Source organism: Odontesthes bonariensis, chromosome 16 (genome assembly GCF_027942865.1).
Source record: "Odontesthes bonariensis isolate fOdoBon6 chromosome 16, fOdoBon6.hap1, whole genome shotgun sequence".
Classification (NCBI taxonomy): Eukaryota; Metazoa; Chordata; class Actinopteri; order Atheriniformes; family Atherinopsidae; genus Odontesthes; species Odontesthes bonariensis.
The window spans coordinates 11,504,635-11,532,612 of record NC_134521.1 but is presented as its reverse complement, the minus strand read 5'-3'; the positions used below and the strand labels follow the sequence as shown (position 1 = coordinate 11,532,612).

The window sequence follows — 27,978 nt, the reverse complement described above, 5'->3', positions numbered from 1 at the left end:
TGTATCATGGTATTCCGGTAAAATACAAACGGTTTAGGTTTAGTTGGGGAAAACAAATCCTTCCCAGCCGCGGGTCATTTAATGAGTCTGCTGCTGAATCCCCTGTTAATATGAGCAGCGGCAGGGACTTTCATTTAAAGACACCAGCCTCCGGTCCCAGCTGGACTCGGCGCCACCTCTGATGCTTTTTTTTTTCCTCCGAAAAACAACCACTCGTCTGCTCTCAGGAAGTACTGAATGCATATTAATATGGATGCAAATGCACGGTGAGGGTGCCCTGTGTCTGAGACTACGCAGCGCGTTGATGTCTGCGCATTTTTGTTTTGACGTTTCTGTTTATGCCTGAACCAGAAGCATGGCTCTTTGTCGGTGGTCGTCTCGGAGCCTCGGATGGCGTTTGCGGAGGACCTTTTTGTAACGTCGTATTCAATAGCATCATGATTTTCAGTCACATCCCACACCTGCCAGTCTCCGCCGAGGCTCGGTAGTAGGCTACAGTACGCTGTTTATCATAAAAATGGAAGACCTTTCACGTCAAGAAAAGGCGTCAGTCCGGTGATGTGCGTCTGAATATCTGATTTTTTATCTCCACGTCAATTGACACATCTGGGAACGGATTTTTTTGCCCTCCCTTCTGTCTGCCAAGACAGCTGTGTCATCAACAACCGGCGTGGTTTTGTTGTTGTCTGATTTTTACGAGTCTGGGTACTGGATAGGGCTGTCGGCTTAGTCTCCCTCTGCGCCAGCCAGGCAATACAGTCACCAAGGTATGTATCACACCTTCATTATACTATAAGGCCTGTGTTGTGCTCCATAAATCACCGCATGAGTTGCTTGCATCATCTCGCCCATATAGCCAGCTGTCAGAGTCCAAATGCGCCGTCTGTCTAATTAGCAGGGGAAAATCTAATGCTGTACTGCGGAGGGACGTCGGGCCTATTGGCATTTTACGCGTAAATTTCACGGAATCCAGGGCTGACAGCGAGCTGCTGTGTGTTCACAAGCCAAATTATTCAACCTTGAGGACCCACGGCACTTGTCGGTGAATATACGGCCCGTATTTCCAGCCCAAAACACAAATAAATTGTAAAGACGTGCCATGATCGCCGCGCAGCATAACCCACAGCCCGTGTTATAAGTTCAGTCGTGACGAGCTCTTATTAATATTTCACCCAAAAACAAGCCACCATCATCAGCTAACAGGAGATCCAGTTGCATGCAGGGTGTTTTTTTTAAATTTTTTATCAAATACCCACAACAAAGCCGTGACAGCGGGGTCAGTAGAAGCCTTAATGGCAAATGGAAACATCTGCATGTTTACGAATCATAAGCGTGAGGCTGTAAATGCGGGAGTGCTGTGTTTGTATGTAGGCTATGTGAGAATGGGCGGTATTTCTGCGATTGTGAAAATACGGTTGACTGGTGTGTGTGTGTGTGTGTGTGTGTGTGTGTGTGCGTGCGTGCGCGCAGCCAGGTGAGGATGTGTTGGCGCGTGTTCGAGGTGCGGGAAAGGCAGGTGTCTGGATGAAGGGAGCCACTTCGTTACATCGTTTTTTCTCGATGGAAAAGCCATTTGGTGATTAATCCTCGATCAGCTGCCGCAATATCACACCTTAGACCCTTTATAGGATGCCTTAAAAGTATGTTTAGAATTGAACGTGGAGTAAAGCTAGTCAGCACCGCTTTTTTTTTTTATCCCCCATTTTTACCGGGCGTGACAGCCACTCAAAATGAGCATCACACCTACCGGGAGATTTCTGCTTCTATTCACGCCCCACCACAACAAAAAGAAGAGGAAAAGGCTGATAACAGTTGTCATTGGACTGCTAGAATGATAACATTCAATGCAGCTGTTTAAGCAACTTTTAGCTGACTGACTTTGATTTTTCCAGCAAAATAACAAGAAAAGAAATCAAAGAAGTCTGCTTGAGTTCAAATAAAATGGTTTATCTATAAACATCTTTTTTATGACAAATGCAAGCAGCCACGTGAGTTAACAGGCAGTCTGCCACAATTGAAATACAATGGTGATTTAAATGGACACTGCAGTGCCTTTAAGAATAACACAAACCTGCAGTTTGAATGTAGAAACAATATTATGATTTATATTTCATGATTGAGCACCAGCATGCTGGATGCTGGAATATCTGCATGAAACTGACACTGACATTAAATCACACTTGACCTTGGAGCTGCATATGACAAAAGTCTCCCCATACACGCCTTTAAATCTTTCTTAAGCTAACAGATGCACATGAGCGGGATCTGCCTCTTTGTGCAGTTGGGTTTAAACACCACAGAGCAGGGAGGCTGAGAGCAGCTGTGACTTTGGGGTCATCGAGTGCAGGCGGTGAGCTACACACACTGTGCAGTGTGTCTTCAGTGCAGTGAACAAAAAACAGCGCTCACACCACCTGTCATTGTCGGTTGTGCTCACCTGGTGATCCTAAAATTCACTCCAGAAATGTGATTAAATCGGGGAACAGTGTCACAGCTCAGTCACTTTGCACCACGGAGTCTGTTTCATTCAAGCCCTTGAGTCCTGAAAGGATTTGTGCCACCAAAAAAAGGATCACAGCCTCTGAAATACACAAATAATCCAGACTTTGACAGAGAGTAAATTAAATTGAACGGAGTTGTTGTGTACTAATCAAAATTACACAAATAAACTCACCAGTGTGCTCAGTAAGGAATAAAGGATTCTCCCTATATTTGAATCCGTCTCTGTGAGGTGGATGATTCATTTTCTGTAGCCGACAGCGCAGATCATGTCTTATTCCCCCCCCCCCCCAAAAAAAAAAAAAAAAACTAAACATCTGGTATGCTAGTTGAAAAACAAAAGCTTGATCCGGAGAGATGAGGGACATATAGGGACCACAGCGAGTGAGAAAACTGATGGATGTGAGACAGACTTGGCAGATGCTGACATTTTAAGCCCATCTCTCTGGTCGAGTGGATCCCCCCCATCTGGATGAGCATTAATGGATTTTTATTTTCCTGTGGTTTTCCTGAAACAACCAAACTGATTGTTTGCTTTAATTCTGAGCAGCTGCCGGGCAGTAGGTGAGTAAAAGCAACTCAAATGTCGACTTCTGGCCAGTTGTGTAGGCATTTCAAAATCCATAGAGCAGCAGCTCTGATCAGCTGGTTTTAGTGTGCATTGTTTTTTTGTTTTTATTCTAAAGGGAGAGCACATGCTTCCTCCATCTGTGGTTTCACCATCTTGATTCTCTCAGCTCTGCTGGAGAGATGTGGCATCAGAAATGACGAAGGAAGGGTGTTTCTGCTGCAGCATGTGAGCAATGTGAGTGACTGCAGTCAGTGAGAAAAATAAGGATTAATAAGAAACTCCTCCTCCGTTTTTGTGAATATTCAGTTTTCATCAGACAGTGATGGATTAAATTTCACCCATTTATCTCCCATCCTTCTGCTCAACTTTCCCCTGTACTTACAGATGTGATTGAACATGATGAAGGAGCTAAGAGGATTACTGGAATAATTGATTTGATGATTGTTAGCAATAACCTGTTAAAATGTTGATAATGAAATCCTTGTGTTCAAGGAAATTCTGGGAAATAAAACTACACTTTTTCACCTTCCAGCCTCTCATATGCAGGGGCCGTCTACCTCTGTCAGTCTCATATATATCTTGGTTCTGGACTTAAGGTCAGACAATTTCAAACCACCCTTCCTCAAAGAGACTTTCAAGGCTTTGAGATTTTTAGGATTTTCTTTGTAGCGTAACTTTACTTCACAAAACTTTTCTTTGCATTTCTTTTTCTAAAAGGCAAACTGTAATCCAACAATTTCATGCAGTTTTCACAGCCTTGGAAAATGATGGAAAGATGAAAATGAATTGTTACAGCTGGAACAGAAGACTCTACAATGAAATCTTCTGTATTTCAGTCCCTTCTAAGTGTGCATATCCCAGAATGCACCTTAATTGAAAGTTTGTAACCCAAACTTTGAAGTTTCAATTTTTTAACAAACTGAGAATACTACAGCAAGATTGTGACCATCTTAACTTTTAGCATTTGTTGACCTCAGAGAGCGCTCGAGAACATGTTACATGTATGAAATGTATTTGTTTAAGCCAGACCTTCACCAACATATAATTTGATCCCTGCACCGACCGTCTTTATCCTCAGAGGATGACTATGACTGAAGTATTACGGTTTCCCACACATCTTTACACAAAATGAAACAGTGACATCACACTTGCAAAGATGAAGTATATTTATTTATTTAAACTCATAAGGGTAACAAAATTTAGATGATTAAGGTAATTAAAAGAAATACCACAAGTCAGCTGCTGGTTTGGTGTACATTGAAGAATATTTTGTTGAAGTTAAATCAGACATTTGATGGATAGAAAGTGTACTTAAAGCAGGGAGTTAAAGCATCTTTTAGTTTTTATGGTCCTCGCTTATGGAACAGCTTTCCTGAAGACCCGAGGGCAGCCGGGAGTGTTGATATTTTTAAAAGAAAGCTTAAGACCTACCTTTTTAGTGAAGCTTTTAATTGAATATCTTTAATTAGTATTCACAGGCAATATTTTACTCACATTTATTTCCTTCTTAGTCTCTTATGTTAAAACAATTTTTCATAATTTTCTGTTTGTGTTTTACCAATTTATTTATTAATTACTCATTGAACGCATCTATATTTTTGTACTATTAATGAATTTGTTATAATATTTAACTCGTGTCTTTTATACAGTCTTTTCCATTCCATTCTTGTAGTTTTTTATTTTTTATCTTATCCATTTTTATTCAAACTTCCAGTGTTCTTGTTTCCTCAGGACTGTCAATGAGGGTTAAGACATAATTTTGTGTACATTTGTGTGCATGTGTGTGTGCACGTGTGTGTATGTCTATGTGGGACTTGTAGTTTGGGGAATTAGATGGGTAAAGTGGTGTTTTTTTTGTTTTGTTTTCTTTGTTTTTTGAGTGTAGGCTATCGTGAATCAAACATTTGTCACCAATCAAAACTTTATGGATGACCTTGTCATGACCCTATCGTTCAAACTGAGCAATCCATGTAGCCAATTACTTTGATATAAATGCATTAGTTGTGCCCAGCAGAGTTTAAGCACAACATGCTTTATTTCGTAATCTTAATGGTCACTTCCAAACATGTGTTTTTGATTTCAGGTTGACTTTTCAAAGCATTGAGTGAAATTTTCAAAATTGTTGTATTTTGTAATTGGCTCGTAAAATTTGACATATTGAAATTTGCTTCAGAACTTAAAACTGAATCTTTAGACATAGATGCCTCCAGCAGTTTCTTTTGAATAAATTGAAGAGGAAGTATTTAGAAAAAGCCCAGTTTGAAGTAAATTAAGATTCTGAAAGAATTTCAAACAACTTGTAAAGCAAGTAAACTGGACCTATTAAATGATAAAGTTATTACCACCACCACGGTTCAAAACACCAAACTCTCTGTTTCATGAGGATCAGATCCACTTTTTTCATTAACTTAAGTCAATCACAGTTCATTATGAATGGGTCTTAAGGTGAAGGTTCTCTTTTGGCTTCCTTATTAAATGGCATGCCACGTCTTGGGTTCAGATTCTTCCTCAGACATTGTTAGACGTCTGCCTCCTTTGTCTTCTGTCTTTACTGGCACTTTACTCATAGACTGTTCAATAACAGTGAAACAAAAACTAAACTGAATCTCATTAAACTTCCTCAGCCGTGTCCTCAATACACAACATGAAGGCAGACATACTGGCCACTCCACTCTCTTTTTAAGTCTTTCTTTTTTTTATTTCTTTGTTTTTCATCTTTGATGCACTTGATGCCCTGAAGAACAGAAAATCGTAGTAATTTTTAAATGGACAGACAGCCGCTGTACCCACTGAGGAAAGAGGAGGAGGAGACTGTTTTCTTTTACAAATGACCACTGACTCCTCAGGGTTTCATCTGGGAGCTCCCTCTGTTGCCACATTGCTGGATGCCCCCCCCCCCCCCCCCCCCCATTAAAAGCTCATACATGTCTGTCCCTTGTCTGAGTGGAGTCGGACGTACATGGCCAAATTAACCAATAATATGTGAGGTAAAAGCTTCTTTTTAAATGATTTCTTTCTGCATTGTAAGCGTGTTACAGCATCCCGCTTTCACTGCAGTGTGTAGTCTAGAGTAATGATGTGTGGTAATGATTTCCTTGAGGCAACTCATCTTTGTTCATTTTCCTTCTGTTTTCTTCTCATTAAACCTTTCAGAGTCATTTACATGGTACCGTGCAAAATAAATAAACTTAGACACCAGCAGTCACTCCCCTCTTGTTGGCACAGAGGTCTCTGTTCCAACCCATGTTGATCACCACCTGCTTGCTAGTTATATGCTGATAGTCTGGACAGAAAACAAAATCATTTACTTAAGAATGCGTGTCTGCTTTTCACGATTTGTCTCAAGAAGCCTATAGCAAAGTCATTTTAGAGTCATTATGTGGCAACAGTAAACGGCTTGATTTGAAATTACAGGAGCCGCACAAAATGTCCCAGATTGTTATGTTAATGTGCTACATTTATGCTAAAACCTTCAGAAGACCTTGCTTATTGTTCTCTAAAGCATTAGGAGGCTGTAACATGTTCATGGCATTTGGTGTATGTTGTAAACATGGAAAAAATGTTCCACAAACAATGCCGCCCTAACATTTCACTCAATAAATATGGGTCTGAAACTGAGCACAATGGTCTTAGGAGTGTCTTGTGGAGATAATTTATGGTCTGCAGTGTTGCTAAAGGTCATAAAAGACCAGCAAAAACTCAAGACGGCAGGAACACTGTGTGAAATAGGCGACCGCACCGAGTGACTTCAGAAATGCAAATCTGAATCGTAGCATAACTTAAGTAGCTTTGTAAATGTCAGAGCAATCTTGCTTTTCTCTGAAAGGAATCCCAGATTCTTGGCCTTTTGTCAGCAAAAGAAACTCAAACTCACCGATTTCAAACACGAGCATTTATTAAGCAACATCTAAAAGTGCTTTTTTTCATCATTAGACCTTTAACAAGTTTCAATATTTGGGAAATTAAGTTAAAATATTTTCACTGGTGCAGCTGATATGCAAGAGGTAAAACTAAGAGGTAATCATTTTTATCAAAGCCAGTGATATGTTTCCATCTGTCCATCTGTTAGAAAAGTAAAGTGTAAGTAAACCCTGCCTGCATCAGGCTGTTTTATGTAATATGCTATCACCAACCATTTTCCCCTGTTAGTGCCTTTTTAATTTCTTTGCTATCAGTGAAATGAACTGTAAGAATGACAAGAAAAGGAATTGCCCAAGCGAGACCTTGAACTGAAAACCTGTCAGTCACACCTGTGGGGCCACTAAACTTCCACCTTCCACGACTTCTGTTGCATCTCAGCATGTAGCACAGAGCCTTTAGATGCTCTTAGAGACTTTTTACTGGATTAACAGAGACTTTCGAAAGTACCTGATGTGATTTTGTGCGCATATACAAGCCTTTTCTAATGGAAGTTATTTGGTGTCATACTTTTAATATGTCATGTTCAGTCTTATTTGCACAAACTTGATTTTGCCTGCTCGTGTCTCAAAAAAAATCTATTCAAACTGAGTTACCACCATGCTGGTGAACACTGTGGGGTGCAAATAATGGAGCCATAAGGGAAATAATCTGTTTGTATTGAGATGAATGAGTGGGAGAGCAGCGTGTGGGTATGTGTGTACTTATCCAGAGCAACCTACGCCATTACTCACTTACTGGGGGAGTTTGAGCACGAGGTGTAGGTTGATTCAAACGTTGGAAGGCCACTTGTGGCCTACCTGGCTTTGCTTATCACACCAACGCTGCTGGTTCATTTGTCAATCAAGAGAATAGCATCTCATCAAATGCACCAGCAGGTGCATTTTTGAGTTTTTGACTCGTTCTTCCTCTGTAAACAAAGCTTTCTAACATGCATCTTGTTTTGTTTTGCTTATGTGAACTTTTGGGGGACGTGAGTCAAGCTTAAATTTAACTGCTGTGAGCTAAATCATATGTTGAGCATACAGTGATGTTCAGCTGGTCCCTGTTTTGCTTCGGGCTGTTGGACTTCGCTTAATTGTCGCTGAATAGTTTATGAGGTTTGTCATGTTGGGGCAGGGACTGCTTTCAGAGCTGTGGGCTATTATGTTTTGGACCTCTTAAAGGTGGATAAAAAAAAATGTATATCATGTCAGTTGAAAAAAAAAAATACAGTTTAAGCCTTTCATCCCTCTTTAATAATGCATCGCCAGTTTTATCTGCCTGGAATGATTCACAATCATTTTCAAAGATTTCTAAATGTCTAAGCTAAGATTTTAAACTGAACATTCTCAGAGGCAGGCAAAAAACGTTGCAGGGTGATCCACATCTAAAAGAAGTCAGATTTTGGTAAAGAGAAGGATGCTGGCTCAGTGAAGCATGTGCAGCTGCAGAGTGGAGCTCTTCCCCTCGTGCACAAACGTGAGCATTAAGGAGTGTTTCAGTCCTGCTCTATTCCCCGCAGCACCATACACCTCACAGTCTATACCTCAAACAAAACAGAGACCATGTCTTTCCACATCATGTGATCTCTTTGTTTGCTTATTTTAATCTTGATGAGACTCCCAGCAATTTTGCATGTTGTCATCATACCGCATCTAGACAGTGTTCATGCTGCACACATACTGAGCGTCCTGACACGTGGCTTCCTTCCAGTTTCACTGTTCAGCCTTTATTACTTCTCCTTGTGTTGCTCTGCACGTTATTCCCAAGGAGAAGCCTACCATTCTGCTATGAATGCCTCTTTTCTCCGTGACATGATGAACAACATATAGCGAATTAAAAGCTGTCCAATGTTCTATAAGGGCTCGTGAATCTGTAGGCTGCTAAGTACTTGTGTATGCTAAGTGCAGGAGGTCACCTTGGTTACTGCAGATTCCAGCAGAAGATGATGAAGGCAAGGGCAAACCAAGGTGGGAAATGGAGATCAGGAGGTCACTGACACTGCTGCCTCTCTTTCACCAGAGATTACAGCTGTGTTATATTCTTATTTTCTTTTTTTTTTTAATTTGGAGCGTACATTTAACGGTATGTAGATTCTGGTCATGATCCACACTTGTGCTCACGCACACAAATGCTTGAAATAATAGGTGTGTGTTTGGGATAAACACAAAGCATCTCTGAAAGTGTGTTGGGGCTCAGGCCTGTGCCCTGGTTACATGCAGGATATGCAGGATCAGGAAAGCTTTTTGTATGTATTTTTGGTAGCAGTCCATGAAAGATTTAGCAGTCACTCAGTTTGTACAATGTTCAACATTAAAATCCAAAGAGCGTGTGCATAGTTGAGCATAGATGGGTCTTTGTGTTTCCTCCTATCTTGTTAAAAAACAACGGTACAATGACAGAACAAGATTTCTAATTAAAAACATGACAGAACAGCTCTTAAGTATTTCTTTCTTTTTGATTTTGGTGTTATTTCCAAACAACAATTTTGAGAATTCCACTTTGCAGCAAATTTTCCTGGCAGCCTTGGCCTGGAATGATAGCCACTTCCTCCTCTAATTCCTCTCCATTCTCATCAGTCACCTGATATAATCTCACGACACAATGCAAAATTATAGAGAACTTTAGGGATGGTCCTGTAGCAAAAAAATTTATACCCTGAAGAGAAAGTTATTAGCTGATCATAACATTATATTCAGGCAAGGCAAGGCAATTTTATTTGTAGAGTACAATTCGTACACAAGGCAATTCAAAGTGCTTCACAGCTACATACAATCACAAGACGGCAATAAAATCATTCCAGAAAAAACATAAAAGATAATCATTGATTAATTAATTTAAAAGTGAAGAGTGCAGATAAAATACATTCAGGTGTCATATGCACAGCTAAATAGAACTGTTTGAACTGTGTATCAAAAAGTAAAAGCCAACCAAGCAGCATGTCATGCCTGAAATGTTTAATTGCCCATTGGTCAACTACACAGAGTGTAAGCGCTTTTGTGTATGGGCCAGATGCATCTCCAAGTTTGTCAGCACACAAGTCAAGTTCTTCGTGGTGCATATGCAATATTACTATGACTGTCAAAGAGCTGCAAACTATTGGTTCGTTGACAGAAAGGGATTTTTATAAAATCTAGTTTTCATTTTAAATTTCACATTAATGATAAATTTCAGCCTCAACAGAATTTATTTGTTATATGTTGAATGTGACATTGCTCTCTTATTCAGCTATGATAAAGGTGGATATCCTGTCTGCATCAGACCAGTTCTGGTGAAGTTGATTTCATGCGATAGAGAATAAATTATCCCACTGAACAAATGTTTAGAACAGCATTTCCTGTCACAAGTTTAGCTTCCGTACTCAGAAAGTGCGAAAAATCTGGCCATTGGTATTTTACAAGCACGTTTCAACTGGCAAAAGGCAAAGTTAACTTTTGTATAATTAACTCTTTGTCACACTGTCACACACCAGTTTCTCTATTTGAATGACAGTGATCATTTTGTTCTACTGAATTATAGGATTTCTATTCATCCATCCATTTCCTAGACCCGCTTAATCCAACTCAGGGTCACGGGGGTGCTGGAGCCTATCCCAGCTGTCATTGGGCGAGACGCAGTGTGAGACAGGTCACCAGTCCATCCCAGAGACAAACGGGACAAACAACCATCCATGCTCACACACTCATAGGCCAATTTAGAGTCACCAATGAACCTAACATGCATGCTTTTTGACGGTGGGAGGAAGCCAGAGTACCCGGAGAGAACCCAGAAAGAAAGACCCCAGCAGGGATTCAAACCAGGAACCCTCTTGCTGTGAGGCCACGGTGCTAACCACCACATCACCGTGCAGCCCGTTATAGGAGTTTGAAAATGAAAAACATTCTTTAAAGAAAGAACATTTTCTTCCAGCCCTCTCTCACAGTTGTCACGCTCCGGCTCAGTCTCACAGCAAAATGTGAAATAGTGACGAAAACTTAATCTGATGGTTTGTGGGGCGGTCGGTGGCGTAGTGGGTTAAGCAGCCGCCCCATGTACAGAGGCTACAGTCCTCGCTGCAGCTGGCCCCGGTTCGAGTCCTGCACCGGACGGCCCTTTGCTGCATGTCCCCCCCCTCTCTCTGCCCACTGCTTCCTGTCTCTCTCCAACTGTCCTATCATTAAAGGCATTTCATGGCTCACTTTAAAACAGATGATTTGATAAAGTATCTCATCAAAATATTTTTCTTCTTTTGAATTGCTGGCTGTTGGGTTCTGCCAGCTGGACACACAAACCATACAGCCCACTTACAAGCGTTACTATGAAAGTGGGGCTTAGTGCCACAAGGAAAAAGAAACAAAATTCAGCATAAATTCAAAGTTTTCCATTTTGTGACTTTTTCACGGGCTGCACTTATGCATATAAGCCCTTGGCATCATATTTCAGTGCACAGGTTGCAGCTTTTTGCTTCAATATTCAGCATGCTTGATAAACCTCAGCAGTCCCTCAGGTTCTGAAGTGCTCAAAAATGGTACCAGAAGTGTTGGCCTTATTTTGTGACACCAAGGGCTCTTGATCAAGTGTCTGCATGTGACAAGTTTCGCTTCATGTGAGTGCTTGGAGGAGACAATCAAAACCATTCTAATGGCTAATTTAGCCTTGTGCAGAGGCTTTGAACGGGGAAACAGCTAGTGTGATTCCATCTGCCTGGCAGCATCTCTGAAATCATTACTGAATAAATGTGATATGACGTTTTAACATGTATTCATTAGAGGCGCTGGTAGGCAGATTCTGTTTTCTGCGGACAGACCCAGGTTTGCGCTTTCTCTGTTTTTGTGCTTTGAGCAACGATAAGCTACGGTAGGTTAGCTGACCTCAGGAATTTGTTTCATCTCTGCCACATAGATGTTAGACTGGCATTAAGAGTCCCCTAACTCTCAGCAAGACCTAATAATGTTGCAATAACAATGAAATGTGTTATTAGTCCTATTACTCTATTACAGAAAAACTCAAAATGTGCAATCGACTAATAATAATCCGTAACCTATAAGACATTTTTACTGATACCAGTGTTGATGTCAGGTTGATTTCACTATGCTCAGGTGACCTTTTGTGTTCTAAATACATAAATAATAGTAGTTCATTTGATTTGGAAAAAGTAGACTTCAAAAAGATGTTGCATTTATGAGGAAACAAACCCTCTTCAACCACATGTTCTCTGCTCTCGTCAACATTTGCAGTCACACATTCCTCTTTCCTTGAGGTATGTTTGAGGAAGAGGAATAAAGCAAACCAATGTCTGGGGACTTTGTCATTAAAGGATGCATTCACTGACACAGAAGTATGTTTACAATAGCATCGCAGGAGCCACCAACTCAGATAATGATTATTTTGTTTATAGTGTTTTCCTTTTTCTTTTCTTATTTCGCCTTTGAAGCAAGACTTCCGAGTCTTGACCTTTTTATATTCATGATTTTAAAACTCACTACACATTGTCAGTTTTTTCAGGAAGCAGCACCAGATCAGGTTAATTTCTCATAAACTCGAGTAAACTGAAACCATTAAAAAAAATCTAGCAAAGGCAACTCACAACACTTTTGATCTAGATTATTTAATACATGAAAAAATTGGAGAGCAACCGGAAACAAGTGAGCATTTGTGACCAGGTGTGATTTGATGTGAGCCCTGTTTTAGTAATCGGTTAGTATTAGCAGCGAGTACAGGTATTTTCCAAATTTCAGTTGCTGATAAACATTTCACTTCACTGCTTCTTTTGTGACCGTGATGAAATGCCGACTTCAAAATGTACACCTACTGAATAATTAGCATGTTTATTTCCTCCATCGAGATGTGCAGGTGGAATACAATCAAGGATTCATAAAAGAATTCACAAAAGCCTTTAAAAAGCATTCATAAAATGTGCTGTCGCGTTTATTTGAGTGCCTCAGTTAGAGTTTCCCACATGGTTAAGTGTAAGCCTTTGTAACACCCAGCTACTGTGCAGCTCAGTGCATCATGAACGTTGACAGTAAGGTGGTTGCTAATGGATACAGAGACTATCTCCATTTGTGATACATGCGATGCTCTGATACTGAAAGATCAGGTAAGTGAAGCCATAGTGAAGTTTAATCCAGGGATCATCATGTATGATGAGTTTGACGACCTGCTTTGTGCATATTCAGTGGCTAAGGAAGAGATGCATGCTGACAGTGTTGCTAGGAGACCACACACAGCGACTAGTGTGAGCGGCTTGATTTCATCTCCCTCCCCCATTCTTGTAGTCTGGCTGCTTCTCAGTGTTCCTCTATTCTTTCTTCCTCATAATTTCCTCCATTTTCCCTGTCCTTCCCCTCCCATATTCCCCGTCCCAATATTCCCCTCCATCCGTCTATCTGCAGTACGTTTTCCGCATGATTATATTCATCTTCTTCCCGGGTTGATCTCTCACTGACTCGCTATTTGTCGGCTTTCCCCATTTTTCACCGTGCCCCCTCCCGTCTCTCTCCGGCTGCCTCCATCTCTCCTCTTATATGGCTGTGTGCGTTTCAAGCTGCTCATTCTTCTCCTGAATGCTTTGCTTCATCCTCATGCTCCGCTTCTCTCTTCCTCTCTCCCTGTTTGTTTCTCTGGTTGAACTGCAACGCTATAGCTGAGGGGTCAAGATGCTGTACAGAGGCGGACAGAAATGGCTGTGACATTTGGGAGATACCAAACAAACTCAGGCATATATGTACACTGCCTGGCCCAAAGAAACCAAAAAACTTTACACACCTAAATTGGGTTGGATCACTTTTAGGTTTGATTATAGCACCCATTCTCTATTACACCATTTATAAGAAAAGTCACAACAACATCTAGAGTTGCACTCATTTTCAGACCGCTGTGTAAAAGAGTTCTCCAGAAATTCTCACACTTTCTCAATGAGGTTATGGTTTGGCCTCCGTGGTGAACAATGCTCCTTGAGCCGCTCATTACTCTAGAGCAGCTCACAGTTTGAGCTCGAGGAATCCTTGCATTGGCATCTCGGAATACTAAAAAACCTGGTTATTCTGTATATTCAGGTAGTCAGGTAACCTCAGTTTTGGGCACATTACATTCCTGAACCTCGACCTGAACACTGAAGCAACCCCAGATCATAACTCTGGCCCCACGTGCTCGTACAACACAATGTCTGATGGGTGCTGCACTTCATCGTGCACTCTTCTTACTCTGATGCTCCCATCACTCTTAAATAGCATAAATTTGGACTCCTCAGACCACATGACCTGATTTCTTTGCTCCAGAGTCCAATCTTTGCTGTTTTTCCCCTTTTCAGTTAGCCTCACTTATAGGTCATTTTCTTACAGCTTTTTTGAGGCACAACACTGAGATCTCTTTGCATTGTGCACGTGGAAATACTTTCAGTATTAAACACTGCTGTCAGCTCTAATGTTGATTTTCTTTTATTTGATTCCACCAAAGATTCATTTAATCATTTAAGATTTTTTTCAGCCCACATTTCTTCTTCAAGGACGATGTTTCATCACTTTGTTTTCAGGTTTTAATGTTTCTGCGTTTTCTTGATGCTGACCAATAATTTCACCCTTCTGAAACAGAGTAACATCTTTTCCATCACCACAGGATGTCTTCCTACATGGTTGTTTAAGGAATGACAAGCCAACAGTTAGGCCTGGATAACATGGCACTGGTTGAAACTTATTAATTATTACCAATGGGAAGTTTTTACCTATTTGCTTAGCTAGATTTTAAGTAAGATTTTGAGTTGTCATTGAGTTTTAACACTAAATCCAGATTTATTTCCATCTTACCTTGCCTACTGTCACATACTGCATTTAGATGCAAACCTTAAAATCTTATAAGAGAAGCTCAGTGTAGGAGCCAGCTGTGCAGACAAAGGAAGCTGATAACTGTAGTACAATATGTCTGCCCTTTAAAACTAATTGCTCTTTGCAAAGGTTGAATTTCTTATGAATGTGAAAAGGAAAAGAAATGTATCCAAAAAGGGCACAGGTTGGTATTTGTGGCACAATTTCAAATCCGATTTTTGTTGATGTCTGCAAAACACAAAGAGAGAGTATACTCCAAAGTAATTAAATGTTTATTTTGAATATGTTTTGCACTCTTGTCGAAGGCCAAGCGGATGCTATGATGTGTCACTTCCCTCAGCAGTGTTACTGTCCCGCTCACAGCGAGGTGCAGCAACACTACTGGACCCCTTGCTGTGATGGCGGCTGGAGGGCAGAGAGCCGCTGCACAAAGCCTCCCACGTGTGTTAAATCTAGGATAGATGGAAGGATTTTAGACAGCTGATACAGTAGATGTTCAGTCAAAGTTAATTCTTAGACTGGACTGTATTAAAGGGATCCCCCGTTACCTTTCTGTCATTTTGACTTTATTTATGCATGTGATGTATTCCCTGATATTAGGAAACAGCAGTCAAATCAGATGCTGTGAACTTTTCAATTATAACCTCTTACTGTGTGTGTTACCCTGTGTTTAGCTGCACAGAGACTCTAAGTAAATGTGTGTGATGTGTTTGCTTATGTGCATGAGTGAATAGTCTGCAGCACTGCATGCAGATTAAGTTTTTTAAATCATGGCTCCATCAGCCCTCTGGTACTAATGAAGAATTCAAGCGACTCCTGACCCTGCAGATACTCCTGAAACATCTTTTTCCTGAAGCAACTTGCAATGCTCTGAATTTATTCAGTTTTTAAAGGGACTCAAGGGACTGATCACAGCCAGCTCAAATGAGCGTACTGCATGTTTGGTGTGGAGTGTAAAAAATCTGTTTTGATAAGATGAACCTTTCTGTAGATAAAAGATATAAGCCTCCTGGTCCATTCAGCTGGGCTAATTGTATACCAGCCCACAGTGCATAATGTAGTAATTGCGGGCCTGCCTCCTCAGCTGCCAGATCCTAGAAACCAAAATCAAAGCTCCACTTAACAAAAGCCCAACCTACAGTGGCAGCTCTCTAACCTAATTAACATTGAGTCAGCAAGCACGGCAGCAGCGGCGGTCGAGGTTGTGGTCAGGGCTGTGTGAGACAAGAATAGCAGGAGCATAGCACGCTGACACACTGGATGACACACTGTGCCATGACAAAAGAATCACACACAGCTCTAGAGATCAGCGTGCTGCCTGGCCCAGGTGATAGTGACTGCTGCTCCCACGTTGTATTTTCTGTCTTCATAGCAAGACCTGGTTGAGATGTTGTGTGAACAGTGAAGAGGGTGTGCAGTTGGTGGTAAATGTTGCTTAAATTGTCCTGATGTTCTACAAAAATCAGGAAAGCTTTTGCGCTGCTTTTATGTCATTTTGAAAATGGTGCTTATTTCCGTTTTAATTCAAGTTGCATTCAACTGTATTCATACATAGTTTTACTATAGCATGTTGCGAATATGCAGCTTTGATTTTAGGAGGTATTAATGAAGATGGAAAAACTAAACAACATTGTACCAAAGAAAAAAAACGGCCATATCAAGAAACAGATGCAGTTTTAGTGACCAGATATGCAACATATGCAAAATATGCTGATATTAGGAGCATCAGTGTTAGTACTTCAGTATTCCCCACCGGAACCCACTTAAACTCAGCTGACAGCTGTGCTTTTTTTAGCCAATTGTGATGCTCACTCACATTCCCCAACATGAATACACAGTTGGACTCTCAGATATCTGCCCTACAACAAGCCTGACTTCTCATGGGGGGAGCGTGAACAGGAAGCTGTGCATGCGCTACATATGACAAACCACATTACTGTCGGCTTCGCAGACAGGCTTAGATAGGCCATCCCAGGGCCTGCAGCCAAAGATGCTCTGCACTTGAGTTACCATGCTTACTCTAACAGTCATAACTGGCTAATGAAAATATAAATACACTAACGGTTGGGGTAAACAAAACAGCAAACTCCACAATCATGTATCACTGTTTCTGTGATGGCTGCATGTTGGAGAAACGAGCAGTACTGTTCAATATGACACAGTATGTATCATAAACTTTGACTTGTAAAGTTTTTTCGTTTATTGGAATTTCATAGGGTTTTCCCCACATTACATAGTAAGCACTGTCAGTTGCATGCAGGCTGGGAAGCTGTTATGTGCTCAGACATTGTTCTTGTTTCTTCTTGTTTAGAGGAGGGCTGCCGCTGGCACGAGTCTGCGTTTTCTGAGTCTTCTTCAATACCATGAGCTCTGGCTCTGCCCAGGATGTGGCAGTCGAGCATTTCCTGCGTGACATAGAGAGGCGAAGCAAGCGGCTACACTGCGTTGTGATAGGCTGCGAGGCGGAGCGATCCCGCAGCGACATGAACCTGCTGTATCGTAAGAGCCGTTTGGACTGGAGGCAGCGAGACCAAGAGGGAAGTAAAAAGAGGTGAGTGGATCAGAATACAGGAGCTCTACATACATGGACTTACAGTAGGGCTCAGTTAGCTGGGAATGTAAAACCTCTTAGCCAGTGTGAATGAGTTTAATTTGAAATCTTTATTCCAAGCACAGTTCATAAAGTCAGAAGGATTCACCTCAGAAGTCTCATATGAATTTGCATATCAGTTCACAATGAAGTTCCCATGTTCAGTTGATGACATGAATAAATGTGAGATGTCAGGGAGATAATCTGGGCCAAAACCATTGACAGAGAAACCTGAAAATATATTATTATTTTTGGAATAGGTATATTGTTTTGTCTGTTCATAATACACTTAAAGTATAATGAGAGCACTTTTCTTCATTGAGCAGGCAAGAAGTGACACAGAAAACTTCATGTTTAATGAGGTTTAGTAGAATAGGCCAGTTGTTACAATAGGAATTAAAGGCCTTATAGCTCATGGTTCTTCTATACTTTTAATACCCTAATTTGGCGCAATATGAATAAAACATTTAAGTCAATATGGGAAGAGGTTAAGCTAAATATAAAAAAAACCTGCGTGTACAAATTGTTGAGCAATGTTCCTAAATGTCAAATTGTGAAGACTTTGAATATTCCCTCATCTATAGTACACAATACTATCAAAAGATTCTGAGGATCTGGAGACATCTCTGTGCAAAAGGGACATGGCCGAAAATCAGTAATGGATGTCTGTTATCCTCGGGCTGCCAGGCGGAACTGCTTAAAAACAGACATGGTTTTGTCATGGAAATCTTTGCATGGGTTCAGGAACAATTCCAGAAATCCTCATCTGCAGAAAAAGTAGTATTCACAAATGCAGGTTAAAGCTCAATCATGCAAAGAAGAAGCCATATGTGAACATGTTCCAGATACGCTGCTATCCTCTCTGAGCCAAAGCTCTTTTAAAATGAAAAACTGCTCTGTGGTCAGAACAATCTGAATTTAAAATTCTTTTTGTCCTCCAGACATCCAGCTTGTTATCAGCACTCAGTTAAAAAGCATTTCTGATGGTATGGTATGGGGGGGGCCTATGGAACCGGAAACATCTATAAAGGCACCATCAACGCAGAAAAGTATGCTAAGCAACATGAACTGAAACATTTGGCTCATTAAGAAAACCCAGGCCTGTTGAGCAGCTAGAATCCTACATCAGACAACAGTGAGACAGCTTTCCTCTCCTAAAGGTTCATCAACTGGTCTCACCACTTCCGAGATAAGTGTGAACCAAAAGAAGAGGGGTAAACATGGCGCTGTCTCAACTTTTTAAAAGATGTGTTGCTGCCATAGAGTTCAAGAAGTGCTATTATTTCACTTTATTGAGAGCGCCTTCCTTTCATTGTCTGCTATAGTTAATAAAATAAGGATTTCATGAGGTTTGCAAATCATTTTGCACAGCCTCTCAGTATTTGGATTTGGGGCTCATGTATGATCTATACTGAGTATTTTTTTCTTTACATTTTGTGTAGTGTGTGTGTTCAACCTCTGCCTGCCAGCGCTGTCTCAGTAGAACTGAGAGGTTGTTGTTAAACATGGTGCAGTACGTGTTCAGGGCTCTGATTTCTTTACTGTTACAGCCCAGTTAGCTGAGCATTTATCAGGTGCAGCTCCTATTTTTGAGAGTCTTCCGGCTGTATTCTTCAACAATAAACCACCACACAGACTTACTGTAAATGATACTAAATGTAATAATGATAATTTGCTGTTGTATGAATATTTTTGTCAATTTCAGGTCAAATATGATGTAAATACATGCTGATAAATGTGCAATCATCAATACATCCAAGTAAAGGGAAGCACCGCAATGAAGGTGTCATTAAAATAATGCCATCACACTAACATCAGTTTGCACATGACAGTGTTGTCTTAAAAAGAGTGTGCATTGCAGTGAGTGAGTGAATGTTGAGCATTAAATGTGAATGTCACCTCCAATTCACCAAATTTAACATTGTGTGCATGGCTAATTAGTAAGAGGGGGGGTGAGCATGAAATACGTCATTTCAGTATGCTTCTAAGTTCCATCCAGTGCTTTCTGACTCACAGCAGTAATTAGAAGTACTTGTGCTGGTAGCAGAGATCAAACTCATGGCAGCATCAAGCTAGTGGAGGGGACAGCAAGTAGGACAGCGGGACATGATGAGTGATGAAAGCGCGGAGTCGAGCAGGGCCAGAGCAACAAGAGGCGGGAAGCGGGACGTGACTGGTGATGATTAGGAGCAGAGTAGGGTCGAGGATGAAACTGAAGAGGCACAGTAGGTGCTCAAGGCAGGTGACTAGCTGGTGGGAACGAAGGAGAAAGGGTGTGTAGGTACAAAGTTAACAGTCTGAAGGGTAGACAGTTTGAGATCTTGTGGCCACAAGAGAGAAATCATAATATAAAGCAGAGGCGGCTGTGGAGCTACAAAGTGGTAAATAGGTGAGTTTCAGTACGAGTTTTAAAAATAGAGTTGGTTTCTTATAGAGTTAATTTCAGGCAGACAGAATTTAAAGTAGTAGTGACAAATGGTGAAAGAAAATCTTTCTATCAGCTGAGGTTTTATTAAAGTGTTATGATACACTTTGTATTTTTGTTTTTTTTGTTCCATGTCTGAATATCTGAAACTTTTAAACTAACAGTGTCAACATTGCAGTTTTATCCTAAAAACTGTCTCCATCCTCATGATCACTGGAAATAAGTGTTGACCACATGAATGAAAAACCTCAAAGCTAAGCGTTTAAAACTGACAATGGCATGTATTATCTTGTAGTGGAAGTTTCAGGAAATGATTATCTATGCAGTTCTTCACTGTGAAGATTGAGTCTTAAACAGCAGGCTCAGTTTGGTTGTAGGTTGCTTTAGGGGTATCTGGGGGTAACTGTTTGTCACATGCTTCCAAACAATACTGCAATACAGTAGAGGAATCAGTAAGTTTTATTGCTGTGTGTTAAACCACCAGGCACTGACAGGGAAAAAAAATACATCTGTTAAAAGCCACACTGGAGACAACCCATAACTGAAGGCAATCAATTAAAGTGTCATGTATTGTGTCAAATACGTCAGTAAGCTCCAACAGAACGAGGACAGCTACTCGCTCCATGTCAGCGTTTAACCTTAGCAATTTACGAGAGATGACTCAAGCACTGATTTGCCCTCAAACCAGACTGATGTTCTCAATAATAATATTTTCTAAAGATCTGATTCAGCTGTTTAAACATTTTTAAACTTTGCCCCCCAAAAGTAAATTAGAAGTAGGACAGTTGATGCTACAGGCAGAATCATCTAAACTGGATTCTATAAAAGCCTTTCCACTACAGCCTGAGAAGCTTTTGGGAATATCTTGGGAATGTATTACACAATAAGAAGGAGGTATTCAGGAGTTCTGTCCAAAGATTAATCTCCCAAAGTTAGTCTACCAAAGATAGATTTTGTACCACAATTACGATCACCAGTTTGAAACAATGTTTTCTACTTTGTAACTTCATTACTAGCCCAGCTATTACTAGCTCATAACTTTTCCTGATGTGGAGTTGTAAATTCCCTATTTGGACTCAATATTACTTCTCAATCATTTATGGAGGTTCAATTCTTTGTCTATTGCAGATTGTTTATGGTGAGATTTGGCAGTTCTGACAGGCAGATTTTTTGTCACCCTCATTCAGAGTTCAGAAAAACAGTGTCTCAGTGTTTCCGGTCTTTATAGTAAGCTAATCTAGTCAGCTGCTGGCTGTAGCTTGATGTTTAAGGCGCAGATGTGAGTGCTATTGATCTTTTCATTCATCTATACTTTAAATTCTGCAGATTATGGGCTCAATTTGAAGCGGCAAGAAAGGGAGAGTCACGATAGTCTTTGAACAGCATAGTCTTTGGTTTCATTTTGAGGCTGTTGGGATTTTCTGCCCTTAGAAGAAATTTAAGAGAAAAACATAGCTCTTCAAGCTGCGGGAAAGGAACCGCTCAGCGTCTGTTCTGAGCTAAATTTGGCCCTCTAGTATCTATGTGGATTGTAAGGAGTCACTTGTACATCTCTACAGGCAATCAAGGGCACAAACATACTTGTACTGATGGATTTACACACATAAGCAAACATACATGTGCACATTACCTCACACACGAGAACGCGAATAAGAGACTCTGTGCTCTTTCAGCAGCATCAGTGCTCCTCCTGCTGCTGCTTGCAATATTGAATACAAATTGTAAGCTCCAATTGTCTTCTTCTTTGCTTCACTGCCTCACAGGGATCGCAACTGTGCAGCATGACTTGTCATATGTTGCCATTATTTAGTATGATGAATCACTTGTTCTTAGAATTATTATGCTTTTGAGCTATGTAATTACACACTCAGAAAGTATTTCTTGCTGTCTTAAACAGACACAGATATGAGTATCAAAATGTGCTCCTCATATTTCTTTTCTTGAATATAGTAGACATTCAAATCCATAGACGCCAACGCTTTCTCTCCTAAGTACAGTGGCTTCACAGTAGGCATGGCAATAATGACAATAACTGTAATGACACATCTTATGTTGCTATTGGTTTATTTATTCTCTGAAAGGGACACCACACAACTGCAGCACCTGTCTGTAAGGCAGAAAAGCAAGTTGAGGCTTGCCAGAAGCCATTTTGTGAGCCTTTGATGAACTCAGCAGGGCATCTAACTACACTGTTTTATATTTGTAAGTTGAACCACTGACCTGACACTCATCTGAAACACAGATTCACTTTTCATAATTAATCAACAATAGTATTATTTCACTTGGGAATCTGGCATGTATTTATAATGCCTATCACAATGAATTTTTAAACATCTTTTGAAATGAGTTATTTTGCCTTTTGTAACTGCAAATAAAACCAAATTTATTCATTCAAATCAACAATTTATCCATGACAAATAACTGAAAAGCATCTGCAATCAATGATGGCAGCTGAATAAATAAAGATTAGTACTTTACATACCCTACAAATATGTCGCAGATATCCAAGAGAAGGAAGGCAGTCCCAGCTAATCTACACTATGATTTGAAAACTGCTATATTTTGTCTGATTTTCCTCTTTATCAGTTTTATTTATTGTTGTCGGAGTCTGTGTCATTGATTATTTCAAAGACGAACTATCAACTACTAGAAACTCATAACTGTTCCCATGGTAACAGACGAAATGCTTCAGGCGATCCAGGCGCAGACTACAGATGTGAGATGTACGGAGAATGTAAACATATAAAGAAAAAAGGGATTCCAGCAACAGTGTACACTTCTACTTTGGTTTTGACAAGGGAATTGATTTCCTAATTGAATGTGTTTGAGGTGTAAGCAGATGGAAAGGTACATGTTTACCAGGGTTTTCCTTTTGCAGTGAAATCCCTGCAGGCATTTCTTCATTGCTAAGAGAATTTCTGAAGACCAAAGGGAGAGTGAGGAAGGAGTGAGATCAATAGTAAAGGGTAGTAGCACATGAATGTTTTCCCTTTACTTTGATTTCTTCATTATTCAATATTTTTTCTCCATCCACACCTTCTCAACCCCATTCTCATACTACAGCTCCGCCCAAAACGATCCTGCAGCTACCGTTGGAAAAGTTAGAGACTTGGCCTCTTTCCGACGGCACTTCCGGATGGGTTTCATGACCATGCCCGCCTCCCAGGACCTGTCCCCTCACACCTGTGCCTCTGCGATGGCGCCACGCTCTCAGTCCTGCCATGCTGTTGGTGCCGGGGATACAAGTCTTGAGAATGGGGATTACTCTGACACTCAGTCCCAACATGGTGGCCGCTGCCCTCCAGCCAAACCCAAACGCCATCCAAGTACTCGCCTCAGCTCCTCATCTGCTGACAGCAGAGGACCTCCAGAGACCCCACCACCCCCTCCACCCTCTCACTCACAGTCCAAACACTCAGAGAAGAAAAATGGTAAGAAATGCTTTTTGAGGGGCATTTTCTATGGAGAAAATGTCTCTTAACATTACATTTGTCTTTTGCAGCCATGAAGAAGTCTGACTCGGGGGACATGGGGACAAAGAAGGTGCCTCCTTTAAAGCCCAAGAGAAGTCCCAGCACCCAGCTTACCTTCGACCCTCTTCCTCCATGTGTGCCTCCTTCTGCCACATCCATGCCATTTCAGGCAGTAGACTCTCAGATTCAAACAGGAGATGGGGATGATGAGCCAGTGTATATAGAGATGGTGGGCCAAGTGTTCACCAGAGACAGCCAGACGGCCACTCCCCACCCTGTCACCCCTGTGGCCACCACGCCAGACTCAGACTCAGACCAGAGTGAGGCAATATATGAAGAGATGAAATACCCACAGCATGAGAACAGAGAGTCCCAGAGACACCCCCCTACTAAACATGAGAAACTCAAATCCTCAAAACACTTTCATCACACCCCATCATCCTCCAGCAGCTCCTCGTCTCTGCCACGACCTTCCTCCTCTTCCCCCTCCTATTCTAAACCTAAAGCTACAGTATCAATTTCCCATTCCTCTCCTCTGCCTTCCTCAGCTTCCTCCACTCCTGTACCACAGGTCCTGTCCACCAGTCCTCACACGCCACGAGCTCCTACACCTTATCTGCTGCAAGGGAGTAAATCTGAGTCAGAGTCCAGTACGAAGATCCCAGCCCCTTTCCCTAATCTTTTACAGCATAGGCCCCCGCTGCTTGCCTTTCCTCAGCCTGCAGCTGCCTCCAGCGGGGTTGGAGTACAAAACAAGGCGTCTGCTTCTGCTAAGATGGGAACTCAAACATCCAGTGCAACAACTCAAGCCAGTACCTCCTCCTCAACTTCTTCTAATGTTCCTGTATCTCTGTCAGGGTCCAAGGAGTCATCAGGAGGAAGTGGAACGCAGCAGGACAAACACAGTAGAGAAGCTCAGTTAGGTCCTGCTCCTGGACTAAGAGCTAGAAGTCACTCCACACCACTACCTCCCTCCTCCAAGTCCACATCCCCTTTCTCTCACCACCATCACCACCCTCATCATCGCCCCTCGCACTATCATCACTATCGCAAGCCAGACAGAGGAGACTCCCCCGTCCCAACTAAGAGCAGCTCTCAGACTTCAAACCACACCACAGTGCAGACACAAACCTCAAGTACAGGCAAGGAGGGTAAGTCTGTTAGCTTCCTCTTGAAGTCTGATAAAGGAGAGAGAGATAAGGACAGAGACAAGGATAGGGACAGGGACCGAGATAGAGATAGGGATAGGGATAGGGATAGGGATAGGGGTAGAGACAGGGACAGGGAGCGAGACAGAGACAAAGAGAAGGACAAGGAAAGAGATAGAGACAGAGATAGGGATAGGGATAAGGACAGAGACAGAGATAGGGACAGAGAAAGGGATAGGGACAGAGAAAGGGACAGGGACAGGGATAGGGACAGGGATAGGGAAGGAGGGCCACATTCCTTACCAATAGAATGTGCTACAACCAGTAGCAGCCAAACGCCTCAAAGCAGCACCAGCTCAACCCCTACGCCATTATCGTCATCTCAGCGTCCTCATTCGCGCTCACATCTCCGCTCTCATACTCCTCATGGCCTGCCAGCATACAAGCCTCCCTCTTCAGACAGCCCCCTGCTCTGGACCTACCCTTCTGGTGGTTTCAGGAGACCACCAGCATATGAGAGCTTGAGAGGTAACTCCCAGACTCCATCTCTGCAACAGCCCTTGAGTCTAACTGGCGTGGGTGAAGGAGTGTCCAAGAGAAATGGAGGTTCTTCGTCGCTCCAATCAAAAGTTGGCTTCATGCCCTGGGACAGCAGTGCCAGTTTGGCTGCAGATGAGGGGTCTTACTGGCCTATGCAGAGGAAACTATCCTTCAGCCATGGGAGCCGAGAGACAGAGAGTAAGTTAAAAGTCATTTTCATTTCATTGTGCATGTACTGTATTTTAAAAGAAAGAGGATAAAGCATTTAAAGGTGTCTTAAAATTGATACACTGTTTTTCTTCCTCTTATTCAGAAGATGAAGGACGGACCTGGAATGGCAGTGCTGATGCTCTGTTAAGGACGGATAAGGAAGATCTCGGGATGGGCTCTCGAGGAGGTCACTCAGGCATCCCAATTCACTTCAGCAGTGCCAACAGCAGGGCCCTCGGTCACAGTGAGTCCTTAGCGGGTGTTGATACCACCCAAGGATTCAGAGCCCTACCAAGAGCAGGGCTACCTCTTCCCTGCCAGACTTTTCCTGCCTGTCGAAATGGAGGTAAGCAAACACTTAGTGGCCATGATAGTTTTTTCAGCTTCTAATCACCACATCCTATTTAGAAAGGTCCTACAGCAGTGGATTTGTTCTGTGACTCTTGGATAACTTATTGTTTTTAGATTTTGTTGGACATCAAATGAGAACCCAAAAAGTTGAATCCAAGAAATGGGAATCCTCTCTGTGATTTAACTGTTGAGTTTATTTTTGACTGTGAAAATGTCCTTGCAAAAAATATAATCATGTTTTATTTCCTTCAAGTGTGGATAAACAATAATTGCTGAATAGTGAGTGGATGGTTGAATTGGGATGAAATATCAATCATTCATAAGTGTTGAAGTACAGTATAAATAGATTAAAATATAACGAGCACTCATTGCACAGAAGCACTGTCTTAAATCTCAAGTGTAGTTAGACATACTCATTTCTGTGTTTCATTTTCCACTGTTCTCATTAGCAGGCACACATTGTAATATTTGTTTTCTCACAGAAGTGGGGCGGCTGGGCCGCTCCTCCTCTGCTGCTGGGGTGAGGCAAGTGGGTGGAGGAGATGTCCAAAGACAGAGCAGTCTACCAGCACGTGAAGCCTTGAATCAGGTGAATATATAGTACCAGGCTTCGTAACTGCAAAGACTATACGCTTCAAAGTGTAGTGTCTTTTGAAGTGAATATTAATAATGTTCTCGTAACTACTTCCCCCTTCTGCTGGAGACAGTGCTCCTTCAGATCTATTTATAGCTGGTAGATATAACCACTGATCTGAATAAGGGTTCTTTCTTTAAGGGGAAAAAATGTGAATGACCTCTGCAAATATGTAATCAGTAAATTAGACACAAATGTGGAAATGAGAAGATGCTGAACTGTATTTAGGAGGGATAAACTGCAGTCTTCTAGTAGCACATTTTGCCCAGTTTTTGGCTCCAAAGCAAGTGCTGACGCAGTCCGAGTGTGCTGCAGAGACCGTCTGCATGCGTCTGATTGACCCTCCCTCAAACTGTAACAGAAGGAGCAACACTGCATTCTAGTGGCTGTCCATTGGTTTTGTTCAGCATGTGCAAATCAAGTATCATTTCTGACTGTACTGCAGTGTTAATAATACAGGTTTAAAATTTCATATGGTATTTTATCATAAAGGTCTGCAAACATTCAGTGACTTGACTACTTTCTACATGCAGCTGCACGGTATGGCACCGCCTCAAGCGCCCTGCAGTCCTAGTGGTCCAAACGTGTCTCGGCAGCAGCAGCAGCTTCAGCTCCACCAGCAGCAGCTGCAGTTGAAGCAGCAGCTCCAGCAGCTTCAGCAACAGCACCACCTGCAGCTGCAGTTCCAACAACTCGCCCAGCTGGCACAGGGACAGACTCCTGTCAGTGGGGGTAACACCCCATCCGCCACTCAGACCCAGAGAGACGGCAAGCTGCTAGAAGTCATTGAGCGTAAACGCTGTCTGTGCAAGGAGATCAAGGCCCACAGGCGCCCTGACAAAAGCCTGTGCAAACAGGACAGCATGCCCATCCTTCCTAGCTGGAGACGGACACCTGAACCTCGAAAGACTGGCACGCCACCCTGCCAGAGGCCCCAGGCCGTTGTGTGGGACACGGCTATTTGAGGTGGAGAGACAAGCTAGTCCCCAAAACACACAGATGGGCAGAAGACAGTTAAATAAATAACAGTAAAATGGAGATGGTTACTGGAAAATTCTATCAAAGGTTCTGGTGACACAATAACCACAAAAATCCCACACTACTGCTGTTATTGTGGTAGAGACTGAGCTGAAAACTGGAACGAATACTTTGAACTTGTTTGTGGAAAAAAACATGAAAAGAGGCTGATAGAGAGATAAGGAAAAATAACTATTACAATCAAACTAAATGAATTTCTTACCCAGCTGATTTGTATCTTCTCTATACTATGTACTTCACTGATACGTTCGAATTGCCAATGATTTTTTTGCCTCAAAACACCAGTATTATTGCTACAAAAGAAGACAGCCACTAGATAATAATGATTGGGTCGTTTTCTGAGATTGGAGTTGCCAAATTTCCTCCTGACTACTTGAGACATAATGAAATCATGAATTTTTTTAAAATCACTGTTGTCCAACAAGCAAAGAAACTACTCTGTGGATGAGAAAAAGCAAGACTCATAGATAAGTTATTGAAGTGTTATTTGAAATCGTGAATGTATATGAGATGTCTTGATATCAATAGATTGTCATTGTGGATGCAAATAATCATCACTGAGAAGTAAAAGCTACGTACTGTATCTGTTTGCATATTTGTAATGTAAATCTATTTACTTTCTCAACATTTCTGCAATTTAATAGCAATATGCTCCCACAGCTAGAGCAACATAATGAAAACTTGTGTCAACTAGCCTAACATACATATCTAAGACTTGAAAAGGTCATATTTACTGTGTCATTCTCTGCATGTCATGATGGACATACAGTGTTGTTGAAGAAAAAGAACAAAAAAAA

The 27,978-nt window shown here is 41.6% G+C and overlaps 1 protein-coding gene across 1 annotated transcript; it reads left to right on the top strand.

The window, feature by feature from the left end:
• The first annotated feature begins 73 nt into the window (after window positions 1–73).
• Window positions 74–27,764, top strand: nyap1 (neuronal tyrosine phosphorylated phosphoinositide-3-kinase adaptor 1). The gene is made up of 7 exons (XM_075487840.1): window positions 74–767; window positions 17,084–17,323; window positions 22,851–23,218; window positions 23,290–25,146; window positions 25,262–25,504; window positions 25,992–26,098; window positions 26,677–27,764. Exons 2-7 carry the CDS (start codon window positions 17,136–17,138, stop codon window positions 27,106–27,108), a joined length of 3,195 nt encoding a protein of 1,064 aa, XP_075343955.1. The 5' UTR covers window positions 74–767; window positions 17,084–17,135; the 3' UTR covers window positions 27,109–27,764.
• Window positions 27,765–27,978: the final 214 nt, after the last annotated feature.